Source organism: Vanellus vanellus, assembly GCF_965231255.1.
Source record: "Vanellus vanellus genome assembly, chromosome: 2".
In the NCBI taxonomy this organism is placed as follows: Eukaryota; Metazoa; Chordata; class Aves; order Charadriiformes; family Charadriidae; genus Vanellus; species Vanellus vanellus.
The window spans coordinates 41,168,709-41,180,825 of NC_138906.1; the positions used below are offsets into that span (position 1 = coordinate 41,168,709).

At 40.9% G+C, this 12,117-nt stretch overlaps 1 protein-coding gene across 1 annotated transcript in view; it reads right to left on the reverse strand.

Moving 5' to 3' along the window:
* Positions 1–12,117, reverse strand: part of SATB1 (SATB homeobox 1) — a 77,120-nt gene that overhangs the window by 28,121 nt on the left and 36,882 nt on the right. The window contains exon 9 of the mRNA XM_082479269.1: positions 7,937–8,149. Within this exon, the coding sequence (XP_082335395.1) occupies positions 7,937–8,149 (213 nt within the window). The remainder of the gene's footprint in view (positions 1–7,936; positions 8,150–12,117) is intronic.

Sequence of the window (12,117 nt, forward strand, 5' to 3'; positions counted from 1 at the left end):
GTTTAATTCTTAAGCTGTTTTTAAGAAAGCAATCATTTAGAATAATGCATATTTTAACCACTCACTCATGAAATCAAGATAAGTTTTCTTAAAACCATTAATTCTAGTTGTATTTCACTTACATATAAAAAATATTTATTCTTGCAGTCCAGGTTAAAAAAAACCCACATGAAAACAAGACAGAATGATTATACTACCACCTCTATGCTGTATCTGCAGCATTAAGGAAAGCAACAAAAAATACGTTAGTTGTGACACAATGTACAGAAGACTATCCTTTCCTTTATCCTCCGGAAATGATGGAAGTGATGTTTCAACACCAAGAATCATCCCATAAAGGTTACAAAGCAGTTTCTGCAATATCATTTGAAAGGTACAAAAAAATCAGCAGGTACTCATCTTATCCTACAATACTCTCAATAGTTTAGGATAAGGTCTTTCTTTGGCATCTACTCTTGCAGTGCGTGCCGAAGATTAATGAACCTAACAGACCACTAATCCTAAAGTGGACCAGAGGAAAGGCAAGACTCGATTTCCACCAAGAACCCATGAGGTGAAGATGCAAAATCAAACCTTTAGACTTCGATTCAAACCTCCTGGTTCATACGGAAGTTGTTGAGAGCTGAATTAATTTCTCCATTCAGTAGTTACGCGTCTAGTCTAAGTTAGTCATTCAGGCTACCTCTAAATCTAATGGACAGAGCTTGGCACTTCCAGCAGGTGATTCAGCCTACTCTTAAGTACATGTCTAAAACCACACTTTCACTATCAGTTTAATCCAGTGCAAGTCAGCATCTTCCTGTGCACTAAAGTCCCTTGAGGTTCAAAGGGAAATCATGACAACACGATAATTCATCTTCTAATCTTACTCTCTATGAGCTTTCATATGTCACAGGTCTCACGATATGAGAGTCAAAGGGTTTGGGCGAGAGATGTACTTAAGCAAATCATCAGCCCATTTTTTCCTAGAAATGTCACGCTCAATTTGTGTTAACTATCCTCCATAGTGCTTTTAAGATAAAATAATCTAGCCCAGGAACTGGGACTGCATGCCACTTTTGCTGAGCCTGATTTGTCTATCAGGCTTTTCAGGAGCTGTGCTAACACATGCCCATTAGCTGCAAGGGAGAAACCCCAGCAAGAACAAGGTGTCCACGCACACTTCCACTTGCCTCCTTCTAGCAGGCATCAGCACTTTCTGGTGTCTGAACACAGGAGTCCTAAACGAGAAGTGAAATGGAGAAAAATCCCCAAATATGGAATGCAGATTATCACACGATTTGCTTTCATCAGAAAACAACTGGTCCTTTGCAGCCGTGACCTGGAGAGGGGGGTGTTTCCTTTTCTGCAGTGTGACGTTTCACAGCCGACACCGCAGTAGAGGATGGCCAAGCCAGGGCCGACGGCTGCTCAGAAACATTTGAGGCATATGGCAGTGGGCAGCGTGAGGAGCAGCACCACGAACCTCCCTCCTTCCCACCGCAGAGTGGGAAAAAGCATGCCTCACGCTGGGCGAATCAGCACGGGGCCGCAAGAACAGGCGGATCTCCTGAACACCATATAGTGAAACCATTTGAAAATTACAAAATCAGTGGCAATTTTATAACCTTTAAATGAAAAGGATTCACTAAAAGGTAACAATGGGGATGTTAAATATACAACTGGACGCCCAACGGGGATGTTAAATATACAACTGGAGACAGGCTTTTCTGCTTGCATGGAAAAATCCGGCTAAGCTAAATTAGAAAATGAGAAAGTGATGGCTTTGTCAACACACCTTCTTGGACTTGGGTTCAAATTTTGGCAAAGCGATTTCAGTCCTTCTCAAAGAAATACTTCTGACCTGTAACTAATCTTTGAGGGTCCTGAGGGGAGAATAAGAAGATGAAGGTATTCAGCTAGGATACACAGGTCCACGGTATCTTTTGGGAAGGAAACACTTTGCTCTTGTGATCCTGACTGAAATGCCTCTCTTCTGTAAGCACGCTGCCTTTTTGATTGCTGCGCAGCTTCAAAAGACAGCTTCACGTTGTAGCAGCACTTCACTGACTACTTAACTGAGCTGTGAACACCCAGATCATCAAAAACCAAGACTCACATACCACGCTGGAGACATAATTTAAATTGTGCATCTTGGTCCGCACTTTTCAATGCCCAATTTAATACGGATATGCACTTAACCCAGGGGAATTAATGAAAATCCTCATTCTGGTTGGGAAATCACATCTATCTTTACACAGGTACAACAAACTCAACAGCATCTAATATGTCACTGACCTAAAAAAAAAAAAAAAAATAAAAAGACGACTCCTCTTGCCTTCTGTTGATATTATATTAGGAAGTGAACAACAGAAAACACTAATATCTGCATCAAAATGCCATATTAGGCCAAAGAGCTTCAGGAGAATGAAAGTCTTAAAGTCGTAAAAGCATGGGTTTGGGGATTACCAAGCGATGTTGTTCACAGACATATCCTCTCCCTCTCCAATTTACATCATCGGCCGAGTATAAAAATTCTTCCTCCACCTCTTAACAATTTCTTTTCAAAGATCAGGTATAGACTGTGGCTGGACTAGATGGACCATTGGTCTGCTCTGGTCTGATGAGTTCCATGCAATAATGCTAATTAACCTCTTGGAGAATATCCATACATAAAACTGTTTCATAATTTATACATAGCAAGCATCTAGGCTGTTGTGTTGAATTTAGAATTGAGTTCAAGACAGAGGCTGTTTGAAGCTGGGTTGAAAAAACACCCTCCTCCTCAAGAAAACCCAACAGAAAACAAAAAAGCCCCCAACAATGCAACTTCAGGACTTGGGAGAGGAGGTGGAAAAAGTATTCATTTTGGAGAGAAAAACAAAACAAAACATAATCTCTCATCTCATCCACACTTAAGCACAACCTCTCACCCCACCCACACTTACAGCCACATTTTCTGTTTAGGAAAGAAACCGCAGATCAGCAAAATTTTTTTTTCGAAGTAACCAAATTTTGCAAACACTAACTGAACAGGGGAGCATCATTTTACAAACATAACACACTGAGAACCAGAAACTCGTTTGGCCATCTTCCTATCACCAATCAATTTAGTCATTTAGAAAGACTTGGGGAAAAAAAAAATAACACATCCATCCCCTCCTGGCCTGCCCAGATATTCATCTTCTCATCAAATAAGACTGATTACAGCAGCAAGAAGGTCTGGATTAATTCAATTTTCCTAAACAAAGGACAGGTTGGTATAGAAGGAATAACCAATCTGAAGAGGTTTTCACAAACATGGAAGCTCATTTCTCCCCCATCGAAACCGAAACAAAAAAATCTTTTATAACACATTCTCATAAGTACCGTTTTAGCTTGGGAACAAAAATCTTCTTTAATCCTGGTTTAGCTTTTAATATTACATCGTACATTAAAATTCATAAAGTAGTTCATTCCAGGCAAAACAAACTACTTTTCAGTTCTGCTCTGCAAATAGCACAGGAGGTACAATAAATGCTGTTGCTTTCAGAACAGCTTTTATCAGGACAGGGTTTACTACTCCATTATTACAGTGGCGCCTGGAAGCGCAGTTATAGTTAAGTGTCAGGGTTTCCATTAACTCTCCTCCGTGGTGGTTTTCATGGGAGGGGGGGGGGTGAGAGGGTTGCATTTATTATTTTGTTCATTTTTACTTTCATTAAAATGCAACTTGGCACAAAGACTATCAACTTAAATCTCAAATTTTGCAGACTTAAAACAGACTTAAAAATAAAACTTGTGCTGGTGGTGACGAATGGAGTGTGCCTGCGTTGGAACTCCAGGGCTCCACCATTGAGTTTCATGGGAGCTGGTGTTATCCAGAGTTCCTTGCAATGGAGGTTCACTGGTTCTCAAACACCAGCAAAGCAGTGTCCTCCTCAAGACCAGTCTTTCAAGAGTGACATCCTATCTCTGGGACCCAAGCTGAAGTTGCTTTAACATGAAGGAAGTGTAATTTACCTGTAGTCAGAGGGAGGCCAGGATTATATTTATGAAAATGCAGGTTTTTGTCAATTGAGTACCCACAACCATGACACAGGCACAATTTGTGGATACTTCCTAAAACACTGCCTTGTTAAAATTATATTCTGCTCTTGATGTTACACGTACTCTGTTTCTACATAGGATGATGATTGGCCCCAAGAGTTAGCACAAATTTTCTTTGGGGAATATGGGTGGCGAATATTTCTTCCTCAGCTCTGCTGAAACTGAAATTACTTGTCCTGAGAAGGAACCGTTCACAACTGCAGAATGGCTAACAAGCTTTAACCAGAATATTTGGGAAAAGAACATCTGTGACTTGGTCACTTGTCTCCATCCTCCCCCCAAGCTGTACTAAGGAGGAGGGAGTCCTCCTCTTCCCAGCCCCCCAAACTGCCCTGATGAGAGGGAGAAGCCATCCCTAGCACCTCCCTGGGGAACTCCATCCATCCTGAACATAACATGAATTATCCCCCAAACGTGCAATAAACTCATCCTCTGAACTTGACTGAGGGATACCCAGAAAGGACTTCTGTGGGGTGATCTGCAAGATGAAGGCATTGATGTCAGGGAAAAAAAAATAATGAAAGAAATAGAAAATGAAAGGGCACTTTTTCTTCCTTCTAGGCTGGAGAGGTTAAACTATATCTCCATGCAATACCTACCTGATGGAGATGCTAGTATTTATAAACTCCACCGCCCCAGGAAAGAGCCTGACAGACAGGCTTCTGCCCCAGGAGGTGCAAGGTGAACTACGTCCAAGGGAAAAATTCTTGTGTACGCCGTCTCCTTGTGCTCAGTCCACCAGTGTGGAAGACAGTAGCAGACTTCTACAACTTGACCGACTTAGAGGGCTATACACGTATCCCAAAAGCTCATACATTAGAGGCTAATGATTTCAATTAAATAAAAAAAAAAGTAAGATTTTGCTTTTTTGTTTAAGTCAGAGAGAAAGGGAGAAGTAAGGGGGACAAAGAGCTTCTTAAAGGATTTCAAAAAAGAACTGGAAACAATCCAGACACATTAGCTCAAGTAGCAACTAGTAAGAATGCTGTAAAAATGAGATAAATTCAACACGGTTCCTTCTATACTCAGGCACCAGGGTTTATGCTTGGTGAGTTCCTACTATCCTATCAGACCTCCAAGGTCACGCTTTCTGTTTTTGCATGCAACAGTATGCAAAATTCACACAGAACAAGGCTCAGCTGCTAAATGGTTAAATCTGCTCTACTGTCTGGCCACCAGTTGGCAACACAAAAATGCAAAATAGATCCTTTTCAGGATGTTTATTTTCACATCCTTCCGAAACTGATAACTTGCAATTGCAAAATAAACCTTCATGTGTGGCATATTAGCTCCCATTTTTCATGGTTTCATAGTTTAATTGTTTAAAATGTTACACTGGTCTAAAGATTTAATATTAAATATGTTGGCTCTTGTGTAAATTCTGTTGTCAGGATAAACGGTCTGTTTTGCCTTTCAATAGCTACCCAAGAAGCTCACAGCTAAGCTAGAAAAACATGCTGTATTCCTGTACAGTGAACTTTAAATAATTGCTTATAATAAATTTAGAAGTAAGGATGCTAGTAGTTTTATTTCCTTAGTATCAAATATTCAATAAACTCTGGACATTTGGTGGGGTACTTTGCATTAATAATTTTGCAGTATCCTGACTATAATTTATTTCTACTACTATCTGTAAGGTTATAGTTGCCAGTGCAACAACTAGAATAATTTCATTATTATTTCTAGCATTAAGTATTGAACTTATGTTACCAACACTGATATTTCAATTTTCAAATTTAGGGCTCACACTTAGTAGCAGGTGGCAAGTGCTACACGTGTTTATTGGTGGGTAACTCTGGCAACATGTAAAAAGGTCGCACAGAATCCCAACTCAGAGGTTTCTACATCCTTGGTAAAGCGTATATGTTTTGCTGAATGACAGAGAACAACGTAACAGGTAGAAAAATAACTATTTTGTTCTGTAGACCTCACGTCTTAGTCTATAAGGTTTCCTTGTTACCTTGTTTTCCTTTTGCAAAGGATTAGAACAAAACCGTATGCTGTTTCTACTTTGAACCATCGTGATTAGGTTAACTATACTCCTGACTCCCACTAAAAAATGAAATGTAATTACGAACAAGAGCACAGTAGAGACAGATAGATTCCCCCCTCTCCGACCCCTAAATTTGGACTTACAGTATATTTTGTCAGTTAAGAAAACCCCTAAGTCTCAATTTCTTTCCGGCTGCAAGGGATTTATACAGTTTAAAGTGTGAATTAAAACCAATACAAGGACTACCTCTGACTCGACATCCTTCTGGAAGGTCCTGTAATTAACTCTGTTCTTTAGCTGTGAAATTGCCCAAGACCACTTGAGACAGAGTGAGACATTACCTCGGCAGAAAGAGATAAGTTAAGAAGGAGGGTTAGCCTTTGCTCTGAATTACCTGGGCTGTGGGAGCAGGTACAGATATTTAAACAAACTCAAATATTATTTTAAACACAGTTATCTATATTTAACTATTTCCCACTAAAGCGTTAGTATGTAAACAGATTCTCATCCTTTATCTCGAAGAGTATCTGTAGTGGATTTCACAGACTAAACTCAGTTAATGATAACAAAACTAGACCATTAGCACAGTCTGTTCTTTCTGCTATTTTTTTTTTTCTCTTCTTGTGAAAAGTACTGCAGCAGGTCAAAGCGGTCTTCTGTCCTCCCTTTTCCTGAAACTTTGTTATTCATCACTTCAGTCTGTTCCTTAGCATCCATTAGCTGCAGGAAAATTAGAAAAATAACCTGGAGGAATTTATAGCATTCAGAATGAAGTGTAGTCATAGGCACATGCCTGAGCCTGGTTAGTGAAAAACTGCTCTGTGTTTATATACTCAACCATCACAAAATTCCCACAATCCCAAAGCCTTGCTTTGTATAGCAAATCTGGACTGCATATACTGCACAATTCCCACGTATCTGTAGATCAGTTTGTTTTGCCCTTGCATAGGTACAACCTTGAGCCACAGCAACGCAGAGTATTTGAGAAAAGGTACACTATTTTTGGAGTGTTTCGTTCACAGCTGTGTTTCTTCATTGTGGAAATCCTGTGCACTCCTATGGCTCACACCTGTATTTCTCAGGTACCCTAAAAGCAGCATCAGAGTTTCCCTGACAGACACAAAGACTCAACCATTGAACTTCTGGATCCCACTCTATCAACCTTTATAATTTTGGGAGAATTAAACTAATAGTCCCAGTAGATTTTGCAGAAATCAATTTCATTTGAACAAAGACTAAATGAACTTTTAAATAACATATCCCAATCTTTCAGAGAGGTGGATATAGCAAGTCTGTTATATTATCCAGTTGTCAGTAGTTGGATCTGGTGAAAGTGTGCCCAGCATTTTGGGATGCAGTCTTCTTTCCCCTATCCCTTTAGTTTTACCTGCTTGTTTTCTGGAAGGTAATTTTTAAGACGACACGATGTACTCGTACTTCTGCTTTCATTCCCACTAAGTTTAGTGGTCCAAATCCTTCAAAATCCCTATCTGAACCTCTAACATTAAAACCAACACCTGAGAATTATAGGAAAAAGAGAGCTGAAGGCCAGCGTGGTCCAGGCCCAGTAAAGCTCATACCTCAGTAAAACGAGCAAAAAACTCTATAATGGACAGAATTTATCTTAAAACTCTGTAATGGACAGAATTTATCTTAAAACTAGAAAATAGGTAGTAATAAAGTGCTACTATTATCCATTATATTTCTTAAATCTAATTTGTGACATGCACTGCAAATAACGATTCTATGAGCGTTTAAAAAAAAAAAAAACCAACACAACAGTAAAAGCCTTCGTCTTTTCAAGAAAGGTTATCACCCAGCAGGGCAGTGAGAAAACACACCGAGCAAATCTCAAAGACAGAGAGAGTGGTTTACTTGTGGAGGCCGGCTAGGCGGTGTGCTTATGAGAGGTGCGGGGCCCATGGCAGAGGCTGCGTTCAAGCTCCTTTCCCTTTCGTCCTGGTAAATTCGATCTCGTTCGGCTTCCGGCAGCTGCAAGAAGTTCTGCATAGCCCGAAGGTTTACCAGTAAGGACTGCGAGGCAGTCTTGGGATCCTCTTCCTTTCGGAGGATTTCTGAGAGCAAGCCCTGTGAGGAGGGAAGAAAAAAAAAAAAAAACAACACGCCGGAGAGTTAGTCTAGGTGAGGGCCTGTAAAACCGTGCTCTGCAAACCCGCTCCTTATCAGTCCTCTTCTTTCCACTGGGCTGAGAAATAGAGCAGCGAATGCACTGTTCACTCCACATAGGAATATATTAATGGCATTTTAGGTAGCAGAGAGCCTCAATTGTACCCTTAATTTTATTAAGCATCTGTTTTACATACAACTTCAACTGAATCTACCTGATAGGTCTCCTTCCTTTTACTGGCTTAACTTGCCATGAAATCTTTCACAGTCGACAGACAATCACAATACATTAAGAATAAGTGAAATACAGATAGTGCAGAGGCATGACACCAGGGTATTCTCAGGCTTCCCAGACAAAATGCATAGCCAACCTGAAAAAAAAAAAAAGACTTTCCACATTTCTAGCAACTTTACCAGCTCTTTGAAAGGAAGTGATATTTCACAACTCATCTGAGACGATAAACTCGCAACGTTCCTAAAGTACTGCTTAACTGACTCAGCTTTGGATTTTCTGTAAGTCAGTATCTTGTTTTGAGAGTCATTTATTGGAGTTTACCAACAAGTGAGGAAACTCACGGTTGGATGCTCCCCCTGCTCCACCCTCCTCCTCCTCTTCCTCCCACTGCGCCCCTTCTCCTCACCAGGACAACCCTAATCCTCACCCAGTCCATCGCTTGGGCTATTTCTTTGAACATCTGCTGCGCAAAGTGCCATTTCCTAAGTCCACTTTCAAAGTGGTCAACGATAAATTAGGGCGAGCACCGGGGAATGAGAAGAAAAGGGCACACAGGGCACCCGTAACAGCGAGCCAGCGACGGGGCAGGCCGCAGACAGCGCGCTGCCAGCGGCTTGTACCGACCACACCAGGCTTCCTACGTAATCATTTCATCTCGGTTCTCAGCAACGGAGCAGGCCCGGTGGTCTGGGACACCTAATTACTCTAAAAGATGAAATATTTATGAACCTGTGAGCGTAACTAGAACTTTAATGTCAACAGGTTCTCGAAATCTACCCCCTGCCAAATTCTCCTTTTAAATACGTCAGGCATACAAAATGCTCTACGGTCTTGGAAGTAACAAGGTGGCGATAAGAAAACTAACTTTTGCAATAGCAAATATGAACTACTTTTTAGAATAAACACTGTTGCCATGCTGGGACAAGGAGAGGGCTTTTATTGCTAATGTAACAAGGGAGCAGGGCTATGATTTTAAAGAAATAACACAACCTGATGTTTCTTTTTCTAAAGAACTGTTGTGAGTTATTTGGGATAATGGAGGGAGGCAGGTAATAAAAAAATCTAAAGAGAGGCAATCCTGACTGAAGATATCCATTCCTAATGGACTGCAACAGCAAGCTACAGTCCAAGCATCAGCCGCCTCTGTAGGGAAGTCCGATGCTCACAGCACCTATGGAAGTTGTCACCTCTCTCAAAGGCCCTATCCCATCGGGCAAAGGCCCCTTACGAAGGTGCTGCTGCAAAGCCAATGCTCTCAGGCAGCTGTGCTTAGGCACGGTCAGAGCCCACCAGTGCAGCTCTGAGCTCTGCATTTGCCCCATCGCCTCTCCACCTCTCGGGGGCGATGAGGACGGAGGTGCTAACCACTACACTGGGGCCAGCGTGGTCCTCACGGCCCTGTCTGCCTGCACACCTAAGAGGGAAATGGGATGGAAAACACTAACAGCCTTTCCAGCACTCAGCATGAAAAATAATTTGGAAGAGGATTAAAAAAAAAAAAAAAAAATCATCCTGGAGGATACTTTCTTATCACTATTCTTCATCCCTTCTCTTTTCTGGTATCCAGGCAGAAACTACTCAGAAGGTAAATAAGAGTTACACACAAAAGTGGCATTTGAGTGGAGTGTAAGTTTTCAATTTTTTCTTAACGACTAGTCTAATAATAAATTTACTTATTAGCAAATATGGAAATTAAATTATTGTCTAGTGTTTTTTTTCTACTTCTAAGTACTCAAACCCACAGTTACTATTGTTTCTCACTGGTAGGGTTACATGACCCGTCCTCCAAGGGAGGCAAAAAATGATTTTGTACCACTGGAGACAAGGCAAAGCTGTCTGCAGAGCACAGCATGTATGATGGAGGTGGAAACACGTGTGATTTCTGACTGCTACTGTGCAGAAAACACCACACTGGGATTAAAAAGAAGAAAGAAAAACTACACTGAAGTGGACTGATCATTGGCAGGAGAAGAGACTCCTCACTAACAGCCAGCCCACTGTCAGCCACAGGAAATGTCCTTGAAAAATACTTTAGCCCATATTAGAAAATATTTGCTCATATAAGCCTTTGCCACATAGTGGGCAGCTAAAAAAAAAGCAGAAAAGGCAGTTTTTCTTGTATAACTTCCCCCCCCCCCCCCAGTGAAATAAGTAAACAAAGAGAATTACTTTTTGTGTTTTTCCTGCATTTCTCAGTATAACCATTGCTGCAGGACACCTCTTGGTGATTAGAAATGCCATTAAGTAGTCATTCCCCTCCCCTTCCCCTATCAGCGCCACAGCTCTTTGCACGAGCAAGGAGCAGAGGAGAGGACGGGAGATGAGAGAGCGGGAAGAAGGCAAGGAGGCGGGCGGTGTTTGCTTCTAGGAGCTTTGAACCTAAAGGTCAGAATATGTGAGGAAATAACATGAAAAATAAGGTGTAGTACCAGGTGCAGGAAGAGTATTACAATACAGCTTGCCTGCTTCATGTATTACTTCATTGCTACCACTTTCGGTTTTCTGAGGACAAAACTTCAGCTAAATCTCGTTAGACAAGACGGGAAAATCCTAGAAAGAGAACACCAGCTCTCACATCCTGCCCCATGCTGACGTGCAGAGATTTACTGTTCCTTTTCCCAGGCTTGGAACTGGTGTGCCAAGATACAAGTCTTGGTGCAATCTCCTGATACTGTACTGCATAAAAGCTAAATGCTGTTTTGTGTAGAGATTATGAACACCGTCAGGTTCAGTACCCTCCTCACTCTTCCTCCCTTGTATTCTTTTTGCACTGGAAATGTGTTTTCTTAAAATGTTACCAGGTCCCATTGAAAAAAGAAAAAAAAAAGAAAGTTTACATGTCATCACAAGTATAATTCATTACTAATTGCACAAAAATGTTCAATAAATATTATCAGAGCTTTCAAAAGCTAATTATGAATTCTTTAAAAATGGAGATAAACGAAAGTGTCTGCCAATATGAACAAAAACAGTGCCTGTCTGGCCCCCAGTTTGTCTCCTCTTTGAACGTAATCGCTGATTCAAATAGATTTTATCAGCCTGATAGAACTTCAAAGCTCCCAGAAGAAAAACGCAATTTGCCCAAACCTCCCCAAAACACGCGGAACATCCCTGAACGCTCTCCCTCTCCGTTGCGGGGTGCTCCCATCCCATGTCCAGGTGGAAGATTATCCGTAAGCTCCACCCACAAGCCTGGATCCCTGCCAAGTAAGTTATAAGCAGACACATTTATCTATGTCGCTTAGTAGCAAGAGGAGAGCTGTCATGATAGTGTAATAGCACCTTTTTACCTTTTATTCAATAGTGATATGGATAGTGTGCTTTTTCTTAAATTACACTACGAAGAATTATATGAATACAGTGGCAATTTCTGTTATACTTAAGCAGGCAAATTTCCCTCTACCACATAATTTACAGAACTCAAATTCAATAAAACATTACATGATGGTCCATTACTGTTATCAATTTTGAATAATCCATCTTCATTTTTCATTTTACTGGAAAATAAAGTGTGCCAAAGACAAAGTGGAAGAAAAAAAAAAAGTGCTCGAGAAGGTGGTTTGTGTAAACTTAGATTTTGTTTTAAAATTACACGGAGCCGTTTACTGCATCCAAGTGTTCTCCCTCGAAATAGCAATTGCCCAGAATTAGCATGAGCGAGCACAGTCCTAAATACATAGAAGTTTTCTCAAAT